This window comes from Loxodonta africana, chromosome 3 (genome assembly GCF_030014295.1).
Source record: "Loxodonta africana isolate mLoxAfr1 chromosome 3, mLoxAfr1.hap2, whole genome shotgun sequence".
Classification (NCBI taxonomy): Eukaryota; Metazoa; Chordata; class Mammalia; order Proboscidea; family Elephantidae; genus Loxodonta; species Loxodonta africana.
The window spans coordinates 158,757,987-158,782,659 of NC_087344.1; the positions used below are offsets into that span (position 1 = coordinate 158,757,987).

Genomic DNA, 24,673 nt, shown 5'->3' on the forward strand with positions numbered 1-24,673 from the left:
AGAGAATCACAACATCATTCATCCGTAACAGTCAAAAGTCAACGGTCTCTCGAAGGACATTGAGCATAAATGAATTTGTGACCTACATCAGTATGAACTCTGTTTTTCCTGAGCATCCTGATGTTCAAATTTGTTGTCTTTGGTACCGTGAGAATTTTCGTGATGTTTCACGTTTGAGTAGAGCAGCTCGTTTTGTTGGTGGAGCACTAGAGCTTTGCAGTTGTACCATGTCAGGGAACACACTGCCGTGAGGAGAATATGCCCTTTATTACAGGAAAGGGGCCGTGCTGGTGCAGCTCAGACCGTGCACTCTCCCTCGCCTGGGTCTCACCTGAATTGGAGGGGAAATCACCTCTACTTGAGTTACTCATATTTCCCATGGGCTGAACAAAGAACATACCCAGGGCTTTTTTTTTCTTTCTTTCTTCCTTGCCTAGAAACTGCTGCTTCCTCCCACTAAAGGTAAAATTACAGAGATACGGCAACCCAGCCTCCTCACCCAACTCCCACCCATTTTCCAGATCACCATTCTGAGGGCCCCAGGTGGAGTGGGAGGAGACAGACATTCACTGAGTGCCAGCTGATTCCCAGCCACACTTGGGAGCTTCATGCTCAGCCCTTGTAACAACCTGAGTGGTAGACGTTGCTGTCCTCTTTTACTAGCGAAGCTAATAAGAGCAGATGGGCGTGGTCACCCAAATTTCCTTTCTGCTGCACCATGAACTCCCATTGTAGCCCTTAAACCTGAATGTCTGACTGTCTCGTGTTCAGCCAGGTGAGCTTGTCTGGACCAACCATCTGTCTGTCTGTCTGTCAGCCCACCCTTTTGTTCTCCTTCCCTCCCTTCCTTATTTTCTGATTATATAAGTTGATCGTGCTAGTTATAAAATGTTTGGAAAGTGTAGTATTGAAAAGAAAAATCATCTATAATCTCACCAACTACAAATATCCACTGTTAATAATTTGATGTCTATTCTTTGATCTTTGCCTTATGTATTCATAGTCTCTGTGCTTGTCTGTCTAAGTTAGAATCTCACTTTTATGTGATTTTTTTTTCCCATTCAGCCTTTTGTGAGCATTTTCCCATGTCATTAAAAGCATTTCATAACCCCCATTTTTACCAGGGAAGGAGCCCTGGTGGTGCAATGGTTAAGCGCTCGGCTGCTAACGGAAAGGTTGGAAGCTTGAACCACTAGGTGGAGAAAGATGTAGCAGTCTGATTCTGTAAAGATTACAGCCTTATAAACCCTGTGGGGCAGTTCCCCTCTGTCCTGTAGGGTCGCTATGAGTTAGGATTGACTCGACGGCAGAGAATTTTTTTTTCTTGGTTGTATAATACTCATTTTTTGGATGTACTTTCAAGGATGTACTTTCAAGGAATATAGGGAAGACTTGAAATAATATAATTCCAAGAGTTACGTTAAGAAGATAATCACATTCTGTTGAATAGGGTCAGCCGTTTACTATGGTATAAAACATAAGATGTAGGGCTCCTTCCTTCAGTGAGGTTGTAACTGAGTAGACTGGTAGCTGTGTTTCACTCAGACAACTGGGGAAGAGGGAAAACCACATTCATCACACCCAGACCAGGAATCAGTGGTCAAGGAAATAACTGTGGGAACTGTTCAGTAATGTGTAGGAGAGAGGTAAACAAACTCCTTTCTTGTGACTCATTCTTGGGAAAGGAAAGGGTGTTAAAGGATGAACAGGTAGGAGGGTTGCCTGTTCAAGAAGGGAACAGGAAGCAAGTTGGTAAAGAGGTGTGTTGAGGGCGAGGGAGGTTGTGGGAAGGTAGAAATTCATTTCATTCAAAAAACTTGGATTGAGTCAGGAACACAGATGTGGCACTTGTAGGGGTCAGGGACAAACTGTAAGCAGGCAGACAAGAAGAAGGCAAAGGGAGAGAGTAGATGGGAGAGGGGCCCTTCTAGGGGAACCAAGTGTCTGATGAGATCTCTGACCATCTTGCCACCTCACCATGATAGGTTCCATCTCATCACATTACCCAGAGCCACTCCTCTGACACATTAGCCAGTCGCCAACAGCTCTGGGACACTGATTTAGACTCTGGAGGACAAAAAGCACCCTAGACCGCCCCCAGTCCTTCATATAGCTCTCTCATGGCTTTGGTGGTGACATATCAGCCATGCCCTGTGGAAAGATCAGCCATGACTGGGGGAGTTTGGGTCACCTGTGAACTGATTCCCCATCCTGCTGTCCTCGCCCTCTAGCGTATTCTCCTCCCTGTGAGAGTCAGGCTGATGCTCTGCCCGCTGCCTGCAGCTGGTTACTAAACCGAGATTCCGGTGCACACTGAGATGCCAGATGGGCCGTGGGAGACACGGAGGGGCTTGGCAGAGCCACACAAAAGCAGTGGGAACTCCAGCTTGTGTTCACCTGGGAGCAACATTAAGCCAATTCACCAGAAACCCAGGACAGTGCTTAGGAAATGCTATTTGGTCTTCATCCAAGTGGACTTTGACTTGGTATCTCTACTTTTGTCGATGTTACGTTGGCATCTTCTGGGAAGGTTTTATGAACAGAGCCAAAGGGAGGCCTTTTAGGAGCTAGGGAGTGAATTATTTGTTTATAACCTACATCAGTGAGCAAAAAAGAGAGAGAGAGCAAAAGAACGAGAGAGAGAGAGAGTAAGCAGGAAAGAAAGAGAAAGGAAGAGATTGTAGCCTATCTGGTGTCTGTGTGAGATGACTGATGGATGACTACCTGTCAGTGGCTGTTCTTTCTCCCACCTATGTCAGGAGGACTCTGTCAAATGAGGCCCATGATGCATCCACCTGAGAGGTACATGCTCTGAGTAAGGCCCCTGTCCAGGTTCACTGCTTGTCATTTGGCTTAGGTCCCTGGAGAGAGTATGCATCTCCTTGGCGTTCACTGTGGCTTGCACAGCGATCTGTGTACACAGTTATTCAAATACTGTCAAAGGGCTTACAGTAAAAATAACTGTCCCTCCCTCCTCAGATCCCCATAAGCAGCCACATTACCAGCTTTCTTTCTAATTTTTATTGCACTTTAAGTGAAAGTTTAGAAATCAAGTCCCTCATACAAAAATTTATATGCATCTTGCTATGTACTCCTACTTGCTCTCCCCCTAATGAGACAGCGCTCTCCTCTCCACCCTGTATTCCTGTGTCCATTCAGCCAGCTTCTGTCCCCTTGTACCTTCTCATCCCACCTCCAGACAGGAGCTGCCCACATAGCCTCATGTGTCTACTTGAGCCAAGAGGCTCACTCCTCACCAGTATTATTTTCTATCTTATAGTCCAGTCCAATCCCCGTCTGAAGAGTTGGCTTTGAGAATGGTGCCTGTCTTGGGCTAAGAGAAGGTCTGGGGACCATGATCTCTGGGGTCCTTCTAGTCTCAGACCATTAAGTCTGGTCTTTTTATGAGAATTTGAGGTCTCCATCCCACTGTAGCAGCTTCTTGTATGTTCTTCCACAGATACTCTACGGAAATATGACAGATATGTGTGCATGAATAAAATAATGTTTTTTTCTGCATACAGCGATAGCATAGAGTGAAGTGTTCTATACCTTAACCAATTTTCTTGAGTCTCCTTCCACATCTCTGCACATAGTGCAGGCTCATTCTTTTCCATGTTGCTGTAGTTGTTCGCTGTCATTGAATCGGCCCCCAGCTCATGGGGACAGGGACAAGGAAATGAAACACTTCCCTGTCCTTTGCCATCGCCATGATCAGCTGTAGATCAGACCACTTCCATCGGGTTTTCATCAGCTGATTTTCAGAAGTAGTTTGTCAGGCCTTCTAAGTCTGGAAGCTCTGCTTGAAACCTGTTCAGCATCATAGCAACATGCAAGCCTCCACTGACAGACAGGCAGTGGCTGTGCATAAGGTGCGTTGGCCGAGAATCAAACCCAGGTCTCCCACATGGAAGGTGAGAAGTCTACCACTAAACCACCACTGAGCCATATTCTTTTCCATAGGTGCATAACCCAGAACCCAGTGCCGTCGATTTGATTCCAACTCACATTTAGGTTGTGTTGAGAAAAGAACTTAAGCAGCCTCTTCACCCTTCTGTGTCCCTCCTCCTTCCCCAGATGCCGCCCTGCAGGTGGATACAGTGGTCCCCAACACCACAGTGGCAGAGAAGGCAGCCTTCCAGCTGGACTGCAGCATTGTCTCTCGCTCAAGCCAGGACTCGCACTTTGCTGTGGCCTGGTATTCCCTGAGGACTAAAGCTGCAGGGCAAAGGGGTAGCCCTGGTTTGCAAGAAGAGGAGGAAGAGGGTGAGGAGGAAGAGGAGGACCCAGCAGAGCGGACGGCCCTGCTGAGCGTGGGCCCAGATGCTGTCTTTGGCCCAGAGGGCGGCCCCTGGGAGGGCAGGCTTCGCTTCCAGAGGCTCTCACCCCTGCTCTACCGGCTCACGGTGCTGCAGGCCAGCCCCCGCGACACAGGCAACTACTCCTGCCGCGTGGAGGAGTGGCTACCCAGCCCGCAGAAAGAGTGGTACCGGCTGACAGAGGAGGAGTCGGCCCCCATCGGCATCCGTGTCCTGGACACAAGTGAGTTTTCCCCATTTATGGAGAAGAGATGTCATTGTTGATTCTATGTACGTCTGGGAGATAAATTCAGAGCTTGACTCTGGGTTAATAAGCAGTTTTCTGAACTATTGTGGGTATTTATTAGTAGGATTTGAACTGTGGTAGGATTTGATATACCAGTGGTCAGTTCATATGATAGACCCTTAATTAGCCATGCAAAAAATAGGGATAGGAGTGAAAATTATAATATATCATGTAATCTTTGTAATAAACTTGATGTTCTTCCAGATTCCATTTTGGTACGACTTCATCATACAGGCACAGTGTTAGATAGTACTTTGTTACTCTGTAGGATATGGAACCTTGTTTCTCTTTAGTAAATTAACAAGTGTTTCAGACTCATAAAAAGAAAGAAATGAAACCCTAATACCCCACTGTCACTCTTTCAAACTCCTAGGACATTTTGCCCCATGTTTTTTTTTGTTTGTTTGTTTCAGAGCATGACTCGGGGGTTTCGATGGGTTTTGCATGGTCATTGGGAAGGCCATCCTAAACCCTGTTGCTGTCGAGTTCTGACTCATAGCGACCCTATAGGACAGAGTAGAACTGCCCCATAGGGTTTCCAAGGAGCGGGTGGTGGATTCAAACTGCCGACCTTTTGGTTAGCAGCCGAGCTCTTACCCACTGTGCCCTGGTGGCTCCAAGATCATCCTAGAAGGTCAGTAATGTTACAGAAGAGCTGCAATGAGCGTAGCTATAGTCCAGCTCGCCATCCACCGTGGCTACAGAATGACCCAGAACTCAGAGTTTTCATCATACTCAGGGACTTTGATGGTGAACAGAGACTGGAGGAAGCACTTGCTGGCTTGACTGATCTCTTCTAACAAGGCACGCTTTTAGTTGGCCGTCTGTCAGAATGTGGAATATATCGGACTGAAAAATGGTGCTTGTTATAATAAAATTAGCCCATAACGTAGAAATAATTTTTTTGCTAGAATTTTCAGCTTCTTTTAAATAATTTTTTTTTTTTTGCTACAACTTTCAACTTCTTTTAGAAGAGCTCCAAACATTTTACCCAATAATCATGGTTTGAGTTTTGTCAAAGTTTCTTTTCCTTGATCTCCTTCAGTTTACATTGTATTCGACTAGAAGAAGTTGAGTTTTTGTAGGTTAGATGTGGTTGACTATTAGCAATTTCATATATATCAGAAACCTACTAAGTGTAAGTGGCTGTTAAGTTTTCTTAAAAATTCTGATGAACAATAGCTATATAGTAAGAGGGAAAGCAAGTAAAATCTAATCCATACACACAGGGCAACTAACAAACTACTGAATAACATACTGTAAAAAAATTAAAGGGAAGATGTTTAGGTCACATTTTATCTGCCCATTGTGGCTGTCTATATTTATTAAGCTTAACAGAGCATAGAGACCATCATCAGCCTTATTTTACAGAGAAAAACATAGGTTCCCCCAGGCTGGGCATCTGCCGAAGTCTGGTCTTTAGATACCTCGTTTCTTTCTCCTCCGTATCTAGGTATAAGTAACACCATGCTCTGTGCAGCCACAGACACACTGTGGATACATGAAAATGGTCAATAGTGACATTTTAATTGAGAACATTAATCAAGAAAGCATCATTTCCGGTAAGGCGGCTCTCAGAAGCTGGGGGAGATGGTACGTGTAATTTTCTCAGAGAAGGACGTTTGTAGCGGAGCTGAGTTCGAGGGGACACAGAATCTAACCACGCAGGAGGTACAGACTGAACTGGAGTCAGCTTCTTTACCATCGTAGATGCAGTTGAGTTCACAATCAGTGAGCTAGTTGTTACTATATGGCTTTCCAAGCAGTAGTAATGGATCCCAATGGAAAACGGAAGCATTGCTTTTGTTTGAGCTCCCAACTGTGTTTGAACTAGAAGAGGGGATGGTGTGAGAATAAGAAGTGTAACTTCCCTGCCATTAGTGGTAGTAGGACAGGGAGGGCAGGTGTAGGAACTCTGCAAGTGGCCTCCATTGGGTTGGGCAAGTTATTCAGGAACAGAGGCTGACCATCCAGTGTCTCAGTCCTCATTGTCTTGTCTCCCTCATGGTCCTTTTCAGGTTCCACCCTCCAGTCCATGATCTGCTCCAATGATGCACTCTTCTACTTCATTTTCTTCTACCCCTTCCCCATCTTCGGCATCCTTATCATCACCATCCTGCTGGTGCGCTTCAAGAGCCGGAACTCCAGCAAGAACTCTGATGGGAAGAATGGGGTGCCCCTGCTGTGGATTAAAGAACCGCACCTCAACTACTCCCCCACCTGCCTGGAGCCGCCTGTGCTCAGTATCCACCCAGGAGCCATAGACTAAGGAGGAAGCCCCAACGAACGTTGGCCACAGAGGAGCTGGGGCTCTCCCTCGCTGCCTCTTTCTCTGTGATTGGACAGTTGGCAGCAGCCAAACTCTGGAGTGTCCTTGCAGAGAATGGTCAGATTGGAGAAGTTTTAAAAGTTCCCGATCAGTCACAGAGACAGGCTGCCTTCAGCCGGCAGTCTTGGTTGGTTAGCTATTTGCGCGCAAATACCGTGGTGTTGCCGTTATAGGTTTCTTGTTTTTGTTTTTGGTAACGTAGTGAGTAGCTCCAGGTGCCACGTCTACTCATGGATTTATATAGTATTCTCAGCTAGATGTTACAGGGGTTCTTATTCTTTGTAATGTACTCTTTTTTTAAAGCCCTTTGGTTTACCCCTTTTGGATTTCGTAAGGCTATGGACAATCTCTTATATACAACCAATTGCAAAAGGAAGGATGAACTTCATAGCGACAAAGAATTGCTTCTAAGACATTTTGTTTTTGCACACTTGAAAATGCCACCCATGGATCAAAACACACCCAAACATTTTTTACTTTTCGTAACAAGACTTGAAATTGTGTGTCACATGGGCCCAATTTGTATTTTATCTTTTCCCTCAGCCAGAGTTGTTGGAACCACTTTGTAGTCAAGATGAAACCATTGAATTTTTGCTTCAAAGAACTGTGTGTATACAGGCGAAATCCTGCATAACCCCATTAGGAGTAGATGGTGCCGGCCAGCCTATCTGTCAAGGAAAATAAGAAAACTTTCTCAGAGAACAAGTCAAAAGTACCAGACAGCACACACTTTCAAGCTAAAGTGGGCTGAGGGCTGTTTTTGGCAGCTACTGACTTTCAGATTGATCAAAGCCAGTGATTAGAAAAGAAAGCTGCTGTTGGTTTGAGTGGTTCTGCAAGGGCAGTCATTCACGGATAACTGGGAAGGTGGGCTTTGTCTTCAGGTGCTTTGCCAAACTCGTAAGGGAAGTATCCAGTTAGCCGGAAGTGGGACAGTGCTGAGCTGAGCACAAGGGGCTGAAGCAGCCACGTATACACCCAAAGGAGGGCACTGGGGTGGCCACAGCGCAGTCTGGGGAAAAGCGTGATGGTGAGCTGGGAGGGGGCTATCCAGGGCCTGGCATTGGAGAGTGGGGAGAAATAACGACCTCCCTGGAGGTACGAAGACTAGGTTTTGCTTCCTCCTTCCAGTTAGGTTTTCCTCAAAAATATTAACATCTTCCTTATTCATCACTTGTCTCTTCCCATGTCTTACTGCCATAAGAATATCAGAGTAGGGGAGGGTCCAGACTCAGTCCCTCGGTAATCATTTCGGCTTACTGCCTCTTCACAGAAAGTGATCACGTGGCGTTGTCTGTGGGTTTTTTTCTTTCCCTTTCTTGGATCTTGTGTGTGGTTTTAGGTTACTTGGTGGTTCATTGTTATGGTGGCTTTTTAATTTCAGTGCCCCTTAAGCCCAGCAGGGGCCAGGTGCCACCCTGTTATCTTACACTACTGGACAAGGTGCTTGGCTACTTGGGAGCAATATCCACTGTTCACCCCATTGCAATGTTTTATGCTCTTATTTTCCCACATTTTGCTGGCCAACAGTGCACTCTCCCTTCCTTTGTGAATGTGCATGAATCCCATGATGGCTCCCAATTTGGAAAAAGCCACCAGGGATTCTGGAACTGAACAGGCTCCAGGGGAAGCTGTGGGACTCCCCCAGCCATGTGGGCCCTGATCCTTTTTGTTTTTGTTGGGTGCTGTTGAGTCGATTCCGGCTCAAAGCAACCCCCTGTGACAGTAGAACTGTCCCATGGAGTTTTCTATGGTGAGATCTTTACGAGAGGAGATACCAGGTCTTTGTCTCATGCAGCTGCTGGGTGGGTTTGAACCGCCAACCTTTCACTTAGCAGCCCAGCGTTAACCATGCGTGCCACCAGGACTCCTCTGATCCTTATTAGGAGTCTGAAGGCGTGCAGGTGCTTGGGGTGCTCACTGCAGGCTTGGGTGAGCCACAGCTGAGGGAGCACCAGGGAATTGCTTAGCCAGCATTTTCCGACAGGCTTATGTAGCCCTGTTTCTTTTTCTTCCAGTTTCTCCAGTACTCTGCTGTGAGACAAGGAGTGGGCACCACCACCTTAATCCCGCTGGTGCCTACCACGCTCGTTCTCATTTATTATGCTGCATCAACATGTTTGAGGTACAGAAGCGGCTCAGTCGTGAGGGAAGAGAGCAGTTTTTACCCTATTTCTTCATTTCAGGGGTGTGGGCTTCCAGTGAGAAAGAGCTGACTCCTCGTTTTCAGACTGAGTCAGGGAGAGAAGATGATGTACTGTTCCTTTGTCTGAATAGAAAGATGCCAGAGGGCTGGATGGAGCTGGGAAACGTAAATAAGATTTGCATTTGTGTTGGTTCACAGTTGTAGATAAGGAGTTGTCGCACGTAATTACGTGAAGCAGTTGCAGAAAATTTGAAAGGAAAAAAGAAACCGAAGCCAGTATTTTAGTAATTGTTGTTTTCTGTGTATTTTCTATTGGACTGGGGAGACTGCATCAAAAATTGAGCTTTTTCAGCTTTCTATGAAAAATCCCAGGACCTTCTTTCTTTGGCCATTTGAATGGAAATGGAGTGTCAGATGGATAGTAATGGTGCCCTCCAGTGGCTGCACGACTTCATCGCAGTTGCCTACCGGAGCTTTAGTTCTCTGGAGCCAGGAGAGGAAAACTGCTGAACACGCTCTTGACTTACCTACGTCTACGATGTTTTGCATTTAGAAAAACTACACTGTGCCAGGCCCATTCTAAGACATGGATATGACCACATCCTCTTTCACCAGGGTGTTTCTGTAAAAAGTTTTCATATTCTTTTCAAACAATGGTATCTCTGCGTTAAGGGTTGAAGAAAAACAAGGAGATAGGAGAAGAAAGTTAAACATGCATGATGTAGAGAGCTGTTGATTTGGTTCATTTTTGTTTTTTTAAAGGAAAACTATTTGTAAGAAGTTGCACTAAAATGTTTTACATACACTTCAGAGACCTGTAGTAAATTATGTTGAAAATACGGCTGTTTACATTTACTGGAGTGTGTTGTCCTTCTTTCCCCTCCCTCAGTAATCAGCACTGCCCTCTTAGGAGCTGTGCCCCGGAGCCTGGAGTCCTGTCCTTGGCACTGGCCTGCTCAGCTTAAGGTTCGTGAATCACAGCCTTTATGATCACGCCTGATGCATCCCCAGCCTAAATGGTGCCTTTGTACAAATTATAAAAAACACTCCGTCCTCATGACACTGTACTGCCATCTGCTGAAAATGGATCATACTGAATATGCATGGTTGTTCTGATGGAACATACCAAGGATCATGGTGCAGAACCACGCACCGTTTGTTCTGTTACACGTACGGTCTCCATGATTCGGAGCTGACTGGAAGGCAGCTAACAGCAACCACCCTGCTGACTGTGAAGGCCTTGCTGCCCCTTTGTTGTTGGAGTCAGTTGCTGTCGGGTCAGTTGTGACTCATAGTGACCCCATGTGTGCAGAGTAGAACTGCTCCATAGGGTTTTCAAGGCTGGGACCTTTCAGAGGTAGATCACCAGGCCTGTCTTCCCTTCCAAGGTGCCTCTGGGAGGGTTCAAACTGCCACTCTTTTGGCTAGTAGTTGCGCGCTTAACTGTTAGTGCCACCCAGGGACCCCCCTATTCCGCCCCTAGCATTGCGCAGTGCACAACACACCTGGAGGCGTGATGGCCAGGTTCAGAATGTAGACCTTGTAATCACCAGTTGTTTTTTGTTTATTTGTTTTTCTGGGGGGTGTGGGGAGGTGGAGGAGAGGACTGGTGAAGGAGAGCAGGAACATGGGACAGCCTTCTCCTTGACCACCAAGGGCCTTTGCAGCAAGACCACACCATCTTCCTCCAACTGTGTAAGGCTGCCCTGACTGTGGCATATTCAGCAACATTGTCCAGGATGGGGGCCAGAGCAGGAGCTGTGTGTTCCTCTCCTGTGAGACTGCACAGCATACCAGTCCCTGGTCCCTCCATGGCTCAAATGCTGGGATGGTTAGGAGGCATTCACCATGTCCGTGAGTGCAAAAGAATAACAGAATGCTTAAAGTCACAGCTATGCTATGTGATTAGTCAGAAACCATCTGTAATTCTCTAAAATTCACAGAAGAACATGCAAAAGGAACTAGAGGGTGGAAAAAGCGGAAGGAGGTGTTCCTTCTTTTTAAATTCAAGCCTTTCAAAAGCTTAAGTGTGTGCATTCCTCTGCTCCCAGCCCTGTTTGCCACATCCTTATCAACTTCTTGCTGCTGCTGGCTTGGCCAGGAGTTGAAAATGTGTTTATCCCTCTAGTACCCAGAATGGTTCCGTGTTAAGTCTTATGTGCTATTTTTGCCTAATTTTTTTCCAAGTGCTCTCTTTCTGCCAGGGAACATTTTTAAAAGGGAAATAGAGTATTATGGAGTAGATTACCCCTTTATGCACTTGTACAAATCTGCCCGTTGTTTACATAAATGAAGTGAATGGATGAGGCAAGGACAATTTTCATTTATACAGGATTAAAAGCAGTGTTTTTGCTTACTATGATCTGGGATTCCCAAGCTTCCTGGGGGTGGTTCCAAGAGTTTGGCAGAAACTACAGCTCAGTTACCAGAGAGCGGCATGCTAGGAAGAGTGGCAGCCCCCAGCCATGCGAGCAGACGGAGTGGGCCCTTTTTTCGTAACCCTCCAGCCCATCATAGGAGCCTCTAGCTGGTGCAAATGGCTGTTACGCTCAGCACTAACTAAAAGGTTGGAGTTCAAGTCCTCTCAGAGATGCCTCGGAAGAAAGTCCTAGTGATCTACTTCCAAAAATCAGCCACTGAAAACCCTATGAAGCTACTAAAGGGCGTTTATACAAAGCCAACAGCCAAAATCATCCGAGATGGAGAAAGTCTGAAAGCATTCCTCTTGAGAACGGGAACCAGACATGCAAAACCCAGCACCGTCGAGTCAATTCCGACTCATAGTGACCCTATAGGACAGAGTAGAACTGCCCCAGAGAGTTTCCAAGGACCACCTGGTGGATTCGAACTGCCGACCCTTTGGTTAGCAGTCGTACCACTTAACCACTATGCCACCAGGGTTTCCGGAACCAGACAAGGATGCTCTTTATCACCACTCATTCAGCATTGTGCTGGAGGTCCTAGCCAGAGCAGTTAGGCTAGATAAATAAAGGGTATCTGAATTGGTAAGGAAGAAGTAAAAGTACCTCTATTTGCAGATGATATGATCTTATACATAGAAAACCCTAAAAAATCCTCAAAGAAACTATTGGAACTAACAGAAGAGTTCAGCAGAGTATCAGGATACAAGATAAACATACAAAAATCAGTTGGGTTCCTCTACACCAACAAAAAGAACATCGAAGAGGAAATCACCAAATCAATACCATTTACAGCAGCCCCCAAGAGATAAAATACTTAGGGATAAATCTAACCAGAGACATAAAAGACCTTTACAAAGAAACTACAAGACACTACTGCAAGAAACCAAAATATACCTACATAAATGGAAAAACATACCTTGCTAATGGACGGGAAGACTCAGCATTGTAAAAACGTCTATTCTACCCAAAGTGTTCTATAGATACAATTCCATCCTGATCCAAATTCCAATGACATTTTTTAATGAGATGGAGAAACAAATCACCAACTTCATATGGAAAGGGAAGAGGCCCCAGATAAATAAAGCATTACTGAAAAAGAAGAACAAAGTGGGAGGCCCCTCACACTACCTGATTTTAGAGCCTATTACACCACCACAGTAGCCAAAACAGGCTGGTACTGGTACAACAACAGACACATAGACCAATGGAACAAAATTGAGAATCCAGACATAAATCCATCCACATATGAGCAGCTGATAAATTTGACAAAGTCCCAAAGTCTGTTAAATGGGGAAAACAGTCTCTTTAACAAATGGTGCTGGCAGAACTGGATATCCATCTGCAAAAAACTGAAACAAGACCCATACCTCACACCGTGCAAAAAAAACTAACTCAAAATGAATCAAAGACCTAAATAGAAACTCTAAAACGATGAAGATGATGGAAGAAAAAATAGGGACAATGTTAGGAGCCCTAATACATGGCATAAACAGTATACAAAACATTACTAAGAGTGCACAAACACCAGAAGAGAAACAAGATAACTGGGAGCTCCTAAAAAATCGAACACCTAAGCTTATCCAAAGACTTCACCAAAAGAGTAAAAAGATTACCTACAGACTGGGAAAAAGTTTTTGGCTACGACAATTCTGATCATTGTCTGATTTCTAAAATCTACATGATACTGCAAAAACTCAACAACAAGAAGACAAATAACACAAAAAATGGGCAAAGAATGTGAACAGGCACTTCACCAAAGACATTCAGGTGGCTAACAGATACATGAGGAAATGCTCACTATCATTGGCCATTAGAGAAATCCAAATCGAAACTACAGCGAGATACCATCTCACCCAAACAAGGCTGGCATTAATCCAAAAAACACAAAATAATAAATGTTGGAGAGGCTGTGGAGAGATTGGAACACTTATACACTGCTGGTGGGAATGTAAAATGGTACAACCACTTTGGAAATCGATTTGGCACTTCCTTAGAAAGCTAGAAATAGAACTACCATACGATTCAGCAATCCCACTCCTTGGAATATATCCTAGAGAAATAAGAGCCTTCGCACGAACAGATATATGCACACCCATGTTTATTGCAGCACTGTTTACAATAGCAAAAAGAAGGGCACAACCAAGGTGCCCATCGATGGATGAACGGATAAATAAGTTATGATATATTCACATAATGGAATACTACGCAACGATTAAGAACAATGACGGATCTGTGAATCATAACATGGAAGAATCTGGAAAGCATTATGCTGAGGGAAATTAGGTGCAAAAGGACAAATATTGTATGAGACTACTATTATAAGAACTCAAATAGTTTAAACAGAAGAAAATATTATTAGTTACAAGGTTGGGAAAGGAGGAAGAGGGATATTCACTAATTAGATAGTAGTCAAGAACTATATTAGGTGACGGGCAAGACAACACACAATACAGGAGAGGTCAGCACAACTAGACTAACCAAAAGCAGCTTCCTAAATACAACAGAATGCTTCGAAGGCCAGAGTAGCAGGCATGGGGGCCTGGGGACCATGGTTTCAGGGGACATCTAGGTCAACTGGCATAACAAAATGTGTTAAGAAAACATTCTGCATCCCACTTTGGTGAGCGGTGTCTAGGGTTTTAAATGCTAGCAAGCAGCCATCGAAGATGCATCGATTGGTCTCAGTCCACCTGGAGCCACGGAGAATGAAGAACACCAAAGACACAAGGTAATTATGAGCTCAAGAGGCAAAAAGGGCCACATATACCAGAGACTACATCAGCCTGAGATGAAAGAGCTAGCTGGTGCCTGGTTACAAACTGATGACTGCCCTGACAGGGAACAGAACAGAGAATCCCTGGTGGAGCAGGAGAACACTAGGATACAGACCTCAGATTCTCGTAAAGAAGACCAGACTTAATGGTCTGACTGACATTAGGGAGACCCCAGAGGTCGTGGTGCCTGGACCTTCTGTTAGCCCAAGACTAGAACCATTTCCAAAGCCAACCCCTCAGGCAGGGATTGGACTGGCCTGTAAGACAGAAAATGATACTGGTGAGGAGTGAGCTTCTTGGCTGAAGTAGACACATGAGACTATGTGGACAACTCCTGTCTGAAGGCGAGATGAGAAGGCAGAGGGGGACAAGAGCTGGTTGAATGGACACGGGAATACAGGATGGAGAGGAGGAGTGTGCTGTCTCATTAGTGGGAGCGCAGCTAAGAGTACATAGCAAGATGTATATAAATTTTTGTATGAAAGACTATTGTAAACTTTAACTTAAAGCACAATAAAAAATAATAAATAAAAAAGAAAACTCTATGAAGCCTAGTTCTACCCTACACACATGGGGTTGCCATGAATTGGAGTTGAAGGCAAATCGTTGTTGTTAGGTGCCGTCAAGATGGTCCCAACTCACTGCAACCCTATGTGCAACAGAACGACACACTGCCTGCTCTCGCACCATCCTCACGATTGGTGTTGTGCTTGAGCCTATTGTTGCAGCCGCTGTGTCAATCCATCGCATTGAGGGGTCTTCCTCTTTTCATTGACCTACTACCAAGCATGATGTCCTTCTCCAGGGACTGGTCCCTCCGATAACATGTCCAAGATACGTGAGACAAAGTCTAACCATCCTCACTTCTAAGGAGCATTCTGGCTGTATTTCTTCCAAGACAGATTTATTTGTTCTTCTGATAGTCCATGATATAGTCAATATTTTTTTGCCAACACCATAATTCAGAGGCATCGATTCTTCACTCTTATTCATTATCCAGCTTTCGCATGCATATGAGGCAATTGAAAACACTATAGCTTTGGTCAGGCACACATTAGTCCTCAAAATGACATCTTTGCTTTTCAACACTTTAAAGAGTCTTTTGCAGCAGATTTGCCCAATACAGTATGTCATTTGATTTTTTTTGACTGCTGCTTCCATGGGCGTTGATTGTGGATCCAAGTAAAATGAAATCCTTGACAACTACAATATTTTTCATCATTTATCACGATGTTGTCTATTGGTCTAGTTGCGAGGATTTTTGTTTTCTTTACGTTGAGGCATAATCCATAACAATGGTTGTAGCCTTTGATCTTCATCAGTAAATGCTTCAAGTCCTCTTCACTTTGAGCAAGCAAAGTGGTGTCATCTGCATATCGCAAGTTGTTAGTAGAGTCTTCCTCCAACCCTGATGCTGTGTTCTTCTTCATGTAGGCCAGCTTCTCAGATTATTTCCTCAGTATATGGATTCAATAAGTATGGTGAAAGGATACAACCCCGACATACATCTTTCTTGATTTTAAACAACGTACCATCTCCTTGTTCTTTTCAAACGAATGCCTCTTGGTCTATGTATAGGTTCTGCATGAGCACAAGTACGTGTTCTGGAATTCCCATTCTTTGCAATGTTATCCATAATTTGTTATGATCCACACAGTCGAATACCTTTGCATAGTCAATAAAATAGGATGATGAATCCAAGATCAGCAGGTAAGACAGCAGGCTGCTGGCTCAGGTCCCAAGGACCAGAGGTCAGATGATGACGAGTTGGATGCAGGACCCAGAGCAAGCAAGTGAGCCTTGCCAGTATGTCCATATATATATTGGATGAAGGCCACACCCCCAGGGAAACTCTCCTTATAACTGATTGACTGATCACATCACAGAGAATGATTACATCATTACATAACTGCCGAATTACGTCATTACATCACTGCCAAACTACATCATCACATAACTGCTGAACCTCTGAGAATCACGGCCCAGCCAAGTTGACACACAACCTCAACCATCACAGTCCACGCCTTGTCTACTTGGCAACTGTACTTGCCTCCTTAAACCATATGCAATGTATAAATAAAGACAATTACAAAGTCATACTTTTGCCTAACATGATACAACTAACACACATACAACTGAAAACGCACTAGCCTTGTTCACATCTTATATTTTATAAGCAATGGGATAAGGAGAGAAAACAAAAACAATTGCTATATATATAATAAATACAACAATAACAGTCTTCATTTCTGCAACTGATCACGTGATCATAAGTGGTATTTAGAACTACCTTCTTCCACCACTTATTCCATATTCCTTTTACCCTCAGCAAGCACCTGAGCTAGTCATGGTTCTTTGCCTGGTGGAGTGACCCAAACCTTCATTCCTGAAGGTTCTGGGCCATTAGTAGTTATGTCAGAATTGGGTTGCTATAGTTTTCCCTTGACTTTAACCACAGGACATGGTAGTAATAAGAGGCGCCCTAAGGGATCTTCTGTATTCCAGACATACTCCGCCATTATGCATCATCAATCTGATTTACCCTGAGTAATCAGGATCAGTCACACTAGCCAATATGGTAACTCCCTTCTTTGCCCGTTGATCCAGAGGAGGCCAAAGTGGCCGGGTGGCATGCTTAACTTCCAGTTCAATGGAAGTCATTTGTGTTTCTAGTTTGTAGCATTCCTCCCTTTGGAACTAAGACCTCTAGGCCTGCAGAGTATAGGATCACAGGGATAGAAAACAAACATTTTTCGAGTGGGTTGCTAGGGGTAATAGTGGTGCCAGTCCATTTCCACCCATTGATCCCTGAAACTGTGAATTCTGGTTATGGGAGAAACAGCACCATATATTAGATGCTGGTTTAGAGCATATGCAGCCTCCTTGAAAACATTGCCCCGACACTGCAAAGTGTTGCCATGTAGCTGGCACCATAAACGTGCCTTTCAAAGGCCGTTCTATCATTCTATCAAACCAGCTACTTCAGAATGATGGAGAACGGGGTAAGACCAATGAATTCTATGAGCATGCCCATTGCTGTACTTCCTCTGCTGTGAAGTGAGTCCCTTCATCCAAGACAATGTATGTAGGATACCAGAATGGTAGATAAGGCATTCTGAGTCCACAGATGGTAGTTTTGGCAGAGATATTGCGTGCAAGCAGAGCAAATCCATATCAAGAGTTAGTGTCTATCCCAGTAAGAATGAAATCCTGCCATTTCCATGATGAAAGTGGTCCAATGTAAACAACCTGCCACCATGTTGCTGGTTGATCACCTCATGGCACGGTGCCATATCGGGGGCTCACTGTTGGTCTCTGCTGCTGGAAGATTTGGCATTCAGCAGTAGCTGTAGCCAAGTCAGCTTTGGTGAGGAGAAGTCCATGTTGCTGAGCTCATGCATAGCCTCCATCTCTTCCACCACGGCCACTTTGTTCATGAGCTCAATGACAGGAGTGGCTGAGGAAAGAGGATGACTAGTTTCCACAGAACATGTCATCCTATCCACTTGATTGTTGAAATCCTCCTCTGCCAATGTCACCCTTTGGTAAGTATTCCTATGAAACATAAACATCTTCACTTCTTTGGCCCAGTCAAAGAGGCCTATCCACATACCACTTCCCCATACCACCTTGTTACCTCTCTGTCACCAATTTTCCAATCATTTTCCTTCCCAGTCCCTGACCATCCAGCCAAACCACTGGCTACAATCCATGACTCGGTATACAATTGCATATCTGGCCATTTCTCCTTCCAAGCAAAGTGAACAATGAGGTACCTTGCTCAAAGTTCTGCCCATTGAGAGGATTTTCATTCACCACTGTCCTTCAGGGAAAAAGGAGTTGCAGTGTTGCCAAAGTCCCCTTTCAAGTGGTGCCTGCATATCATGCAGAACCATCTGTAAACCAGGCACGAGTTTTCTCTTCCTCAGTCAACTGATCAAAAGGAACTCCCCATGAGGACGTATGTGCAGACTAGGAGAGGATAGGTAATATGACAGGAGTGGAGACCATGGGCATTTGGGCCACTTCCTCATGCAACTTACTTGTGCCTTCAGGTCCTGCCTGATCTCACATATAGGACTTCCATTTAATGATGGAGTGCTGCATCTCTGCCACTGCCACTTCAAGAATCCTTTGATCGGCCAGATCATATGGCCCAAGTAGAAGAGCAGCTTGCATGGCAGGCTGAACCAGTTGCAGAGTCTTCTCTTGTTCTGGGCCTCACTCAAAACTAGCAGCTTTTCAAGCCACTTGATAAATAGACCAGAGTAGCACACTGAAATGAGGGATATGTTGCCTCCAAAATCTAAAGAGGCCCACCAGGCATTGTGCCTCCTTTTTAGTTGTAGGAGGGGCCAGATGTAACAACTTATCCTTTCACTTCAGAAGGAATATCTCTAATATGCCCCCACACCACTAGACTCCTAGAAATTTCACTGAGATGAAAGGTGCCTGAATTTTTGTGAGATTAATTTCCCACCCTACAAATGTACCAATATCCAAAGTCATCGATACTTCTTCCTTACTAGGTCCAGTCAACATAATGTCATAAATGTATTGGACCACTGTGATGTCTTGTGGGAAGGAAAGGTGATCAAGTTTCCTGCAGAATAAATATGACATAATTCAAACCAAACCTATTGCCATCGAGTCAATTCCAACTCATAGCGAACCAATAGGACACAGCAGAACTGCACCATAGGATTTCTAAGGAGGGGCTGGTGGATTCGAACTCCTGACCTTTTAGTTAGCAGCCAAACTCTTAACTATTACGCCACCAGGGCTCCAAATATGACATAGGGCTGGAAAAATAATATAGTGCTGAAGTAGGACAGTGAAGGTATATTGCTGGCTGTGATGGTTAAGATTGTGTGTTAACTTGGCTGGGCCATGATTCTCAGGGTTTATATATGATCACTCCCATGATTGAATCTGCTGTAAGTAGCCAATCAGTTGAAAGGGCATTTTCTTGGGGGTGTAGACTGCATCCAAACATAAGCAGACGTTCTGGCTTTTTTGCTCACTCTGGATCCTATGGCTGTCTCCTGTTCATCTGACCTCTGGTTCTTGGGACTTGAGCTATCAGTCTATCTGCCGATCTTGGGATTTGTTTATCTTCACAGCCTGTAAGCAAGAACCCTGCTCTCTGACCTGCTGATCTTGGGTTCACCAGTCCCTGCAACTACATGAATCAAGATAAGCTTCTATCCTGATCCATGGACTTGGGAAGTTCCAGCCTCTACAATTGGGTGAGATGTTTCCTTGACATAAATCTCTCTCTGTATATACTTATATGATTTGCTGGTTTCGCTTCTCTAGAGAACCCAGCCTAAGACACTGGCCTTGCCAGCTGAAGGCAAACTGCTTCTGGTATTTCTTTGAAAACTGAAATTAAGAAAAAGGCATGGCCAGATCAATAGCTGCATACCAGGTACCAGAGTAGAACTGCCCATAGTGTTTCCAAGGAGTGGCTAGTGGTTTTGAACTGCTGACCTTTTGGTTGGCAGCCAAGCTCTTACCCACGGCACCACCAGGGCTCCGCCAAGTACCAGGAGATGAATTAATTTACTCAAGCAATGAAACCACATCTGGAAAAGCAACTGCAATTGGAGTCACCACTTGGTTAAGTTTATGATAATCCACTGTCATTCTCTAAGATACATCTATTTTTTTTGCACAGGTCAAATAGGCAATTTGAGTTGGGATAAAAAAATTTTTTTTTTTTTTTTTTTATGATGGAAATCACCACTCCTGCATCCTTCAAGTCCTCAATGCTGGCAGTAATCTCTGCAATTCCTCCAAGAATGTGGTATTGCTTTTAGTTTACTGTTTTCCTAGGTAGGGATAGTTCTAATGGCTTCCACTTGCCTTCTCCTAACATAATAGCCCTTGCTTTACTTGTGAGAGAACTGAACTGGGGAAATCACTACAGGATGGGTTCGGGGAGACCCACTGGACTCCCTGTGAGATGAACCTGAGCAACAGTCCATTAATAACCTGACCTCCATACACCCCTACTCTGATTGGTGGGCCACAGTAATCTTTTGGGTCTCCTAGAATTAGTTTCAGTTCAGAGCCAGTATCCAGTAATCCCTCAAAAGTCTGATTATTTCCTTTTCCCAATGAATATTCACTCTTGTGAAAGGCCATAGATCCCTTTGGCGAGTGCTGGGAGAAAGATTTTTGCCAGTGCAGTGGGTCCTTCCTCAAGGGGACCTGGCCTCCCCTTCCTTCAAGGTATTGTGGGTCTGTAAACTTGCTCAGCTCTGGGAATTAACTGAGGGGCCATGTTTTAGTTACCTAGTGCTGGTATAACAGGCATACCACAAGTGGATGGCTTTAACAAACATAAATTTATTCTCTTACAGTTTAGGAGGCTGGGAGTCCAAATTCAGGGCACCAGCTCCAGGGGAAGTCTTTCTCTCCCTGTTGGTTCTGGGGTAAGGTCCTTGTCATCAATCTTCCCCTGGTCTAGGAGCTTCTCAGCACAGGGACCCTAGGTCCAAAAGATGTGCTCCACTCCCAGCTCTTCATTCTTAGTGGTAGGAGGTTCCTCTCCTCTCTGCTTGCTTCTTTCTTTTATATCTCAAAAGAGATTGACTAAGATGCCCTTTATCACCGCTCTTATTCAACAATGTGCTAGAGGTCCTAGCCAGAGCAATTAGGCTAGACAAAGAAATAAAGGGCATCTGGATTGGCAAGGAGGAAGTAAAATTATCTCTATTTGCAGATGACATGATCTTATACACAGAAAACCCTCAGGAATCCTCCAGAAAACTACTGAAACTAATAGAAGAGTTTGGCAGAGTCTCAGGTCATAAGATAAACATACAAAAATCACTTGGATCCCTCTACATCAACAAAAAGAACATCGAAGAGGAAATCACCAAATCCGTACCATTCACAGTAGCTCCCAAGAAGATAAAATACTTAGGAATAAATCTTACCAAAGATGTAAAAGACCTATACAAAGAAAACTACAAAGTACTACTGCAAGAAACTAAAAAGGACCAACTTAAGTAGAAAAATATACCTTGCTCATGGATAGAAAGACTTAACATAGTAAAAATGTCTATTCTACCAAAAGCCATCTATACATACAATGCACTTCCGATCCAAATTCCAATGACATTTTTTAATGAGATGGAGAAACAAATCACCAACTTCATATGGAAGGGAAAGAAGCCTCGGATAAGTAAAGCATTACTGAAAAGAAGAAAGTGGGAGGTCTCTACCTGATTTTAGAACCTATTATACAGCCACAGTAGTCAAAACAGCCTGGTACTGGTACAACAATAGACCAATGGAACAGAATTGAGAACCCAGATATAAATCCATCCCCATATGAACAGCTGATATTTGACAAAGGCCCAGTGTCAGTTAACTGGGGAAAAGACAGTTTTTTTAACAAATGGTGCTGGCATAACTGGATATCCATTTGCAAAAAAATGAAACAGGACCCATACCTCACACCATGCACAAAAACTAACTCCAAGTGGATCAAAGACCTAAACATAAAGACTAAAATGATAAAGATCATGGAAGAAAAAATAGGGACAACCTTAGGAGCCCTAATTCAAGGCATAAACAGAATACAAAATACTACCAAAAATGATGAAGAGAAACCAGATAACTGGGAGCTCCTAAAATCAAACACCTATGCCCATCTAAAGACTTCACCAAAAGAGTAAAAAGACCACCTACAGATTGGGAAAGAATTTTCAGTTACGACATCTCCAACCAGCGCCTGATCTCTAAAATCTATATGATTCTGTCAAAACTCAACCACAAAAAGACAAACAACCCAATCAAGAAGTGGGCAAAGGATATGAACACACACTTCACTAAAGAAGATATTCAGGCAGCTAACAGATACATGAGAAAATGCTCTCGATCATTAGCCATTAGAGAAATGCAAATTAAAACTACGATGAGATTCCATCTCACTCCAACAAGGCTGGCATTAATCCAAAAAACACAAAATAATAAATGTTGGAGAGGCTGTGGAGAGATTGGAACCCTTATACACTGCTGGTGGGAATGTAAAATGGTACAACCACTTTGGAAACCTATCTGGCGTTTTCTTAAAAAGTTAGAAATAGAACTACCATACAACCCAGAAATCCCACTCCTTGGAATATACCCTAGAGAAATAAGAGCCTTCACACAAACAGATATATGCACACCCATGTTTATTGCAGCTCTGTTTACAATAGCAAAAAGCTGGAAGCAACCAAGGTGTCCATCAACGGATGAATGGTTAAATAAATTGTGGTATATTCACACAATGGAATACTACGCATCGATAAAGAACAGTGATGAATCTGTGAAACATTTCATAACATGGAGGAACCTGGACAGCATTATGCTGAGCGAAATTAGTCAGAGGCAAAAGGACAAACATTGTATAAGACCACTATTATAAGATCTTGAGAAATAGTATAAACTGAGAAGAACATATACTTTCGTGGTTACAAGGTGGGGAGGGAGGGAGGGTGGGAGAGGGTTATTTACTGATTAGTTAGTAGATAAGAACTATTTTAGGTGAAGGGAAGGAGAATACTCAGTACACGGAAGGTCAGCTCAACTGGACTGGACCAAAAGCAAAGAAGTTTCCGGGATAAACTGAATGCTTCAAAGGTCAGCGGAGCAAGGGCGGGGTTTTGGGGACTATGGCTTAAGGGAACTTCTAAGTCACTTGGCAAAATAATACTATTATGAAAACATTCTGCATTCCACTTTGAAATATGGCGTCTGGGGTCTTAAATGCTAACAAGCGGCCATCTAGATGCATCGATGGGTCTCAACCCACCTGGATCAAAGGAGAATGAAGAACAAGAACACCAAGGTCACACGACAACTATGAGCCCAAGAGACAGAAAGGGCCACATGAACCAGCGACCTACATCATCCTGAGACCAGAAGAACTAGATGGTGTCCGGCCACAACCGATGACTGCCCTGACAGGGAGCACAACAGAGAACCCCTGAGGGAGCAGGAGATCAGTGGGAAGCAGACCCCAAATTCTCCCAAAAAGACCATACTTAATGGTCTGACTGAGACTAGAGGAATCCCGGCAGTCATGGTCCCCAAACCTTCTGTTGGCCCAGGACAGGAACCATTCCCGAAGACAACTCATCAGACATGGAAGGGACTGGACAATAGGTTGGAGAGAGATGCTGATGAAGAGTGAGCTACTTGTATCAGGTGGACACGAGACTGTGTTGGCATCTCCTGTCTGGAGGGGAGATAGGAGGGTAGAGAGGGTTAGGAATTGGCAAAATTGTCACGAAAGGAGAGACTGGTAGGGCTGACTCTTTAGGGGGAGAGTAAGTGGGAGTATGGAGTAAGGTGTATATAAGCTTATATGTGACAGACTGACTTGATTTGTAAAAGTTCACTTAAAGCTCAATAAAAATTATTTAAAAAAAGAGAGAGATTGACTCAAGATACAACCTAATCCTGTAGATTGTGTCCTGCGTCATTAACGTATCCGGCTCTAATCTTGCCTCATTAACATCATAGAGGTTAGGATTTACAACACATAGCAGAATTACATGAGATCACAGAATGGAGGACAACCACACGATACTTAAGAGTCATGGCCTAGCCATCTTGACACGTATTTTGGGGGGACACAATTCAATCCATAACAGGATGTGATTCTCTATTCTGGTAATTTGAGTTAGACTACCATTCACTTGACCTAGAATTCTTCAGCTTGTACAGATCAAGTAAATATTTAGTAGATTTCCCATCTACTTCACTCCTGGAGAAACCATGACTAAGGAGCCAATGCCATAAGTCCATACAAGTCACTGTTCTGATTACTGCTTTGACTCCGATGTTCATTATGGTAACCACACCTACCTTGTCTTTTTCGATTGAGTGCCACCACTTGGCCCCTACCATGGTAGGGTCCAATCAGCCCCATTGTCGTTAGGTATCCTAATTCAGTTAGGGCAGTTCCCGCTGTCAAATCTGACTTACATAAAATAGCAATCACAGCAGTCTTCAAGGATGCTGGGACTCCCATCACAAGTTTGCTTCTCACCGCTGTGGTAAAAGGTGTGTCCTCTGGGCACTCTGTGTGTGGGTCTGTGGGCCTAACCTGACAAATCCACTGTAACATGCCAATTTCCCTAGGCCTTTGGGTACCTTCTTCTACGGTATGCCAAGGCAGGTCTGGAACATTAACTTCATTTAGTGTAGGTCACCTTGTAATCCATGCTTCAGTGAATCAACCAAATAAGCTATTAGATCCTTTCCTAACCTCTTGAGCTGAAACACTGAATGTAGAATCTGTGCTTAGGGGGCCCATATCAATAAACTCAGCCTGATCCAACTTTATGTTCCTTGCACCATTAGCCCACGACCTTAATAGGTCTTCCCACAT

The 24,673-nt window shown here is 44.1% G+C and overlaps 1 protein-coding gene across 1 annotated transcript in view; it reads left to right on the forward strand.

The window, feature by feature from the left end:
- Nucleotides 1-9,935, forward strand: part of IGSF3 (immunoglobulin superfamily member 3) — a 123,671-nt gene extending 113,736 nt beyond the window's left edge. The window contains exons 9-10 of the mRNA XM_010589600.3: nt 4,078-4,542; nt 6,624-9,935. Of these exons, the coding sequence (XP_010587902.1) occupies nt 4,078-4,542; nt 6,624-6,874 (716 nt within the window). The 3' untranslated portion in view covers nt 6,875-9,935. The remainder of the gene's footprint in view (nt 1-4,077; nt 4,543-6,623) is intronic.
- Nucleotides 9,936-24,673: the final 14,738 nt, after the last annotated feature.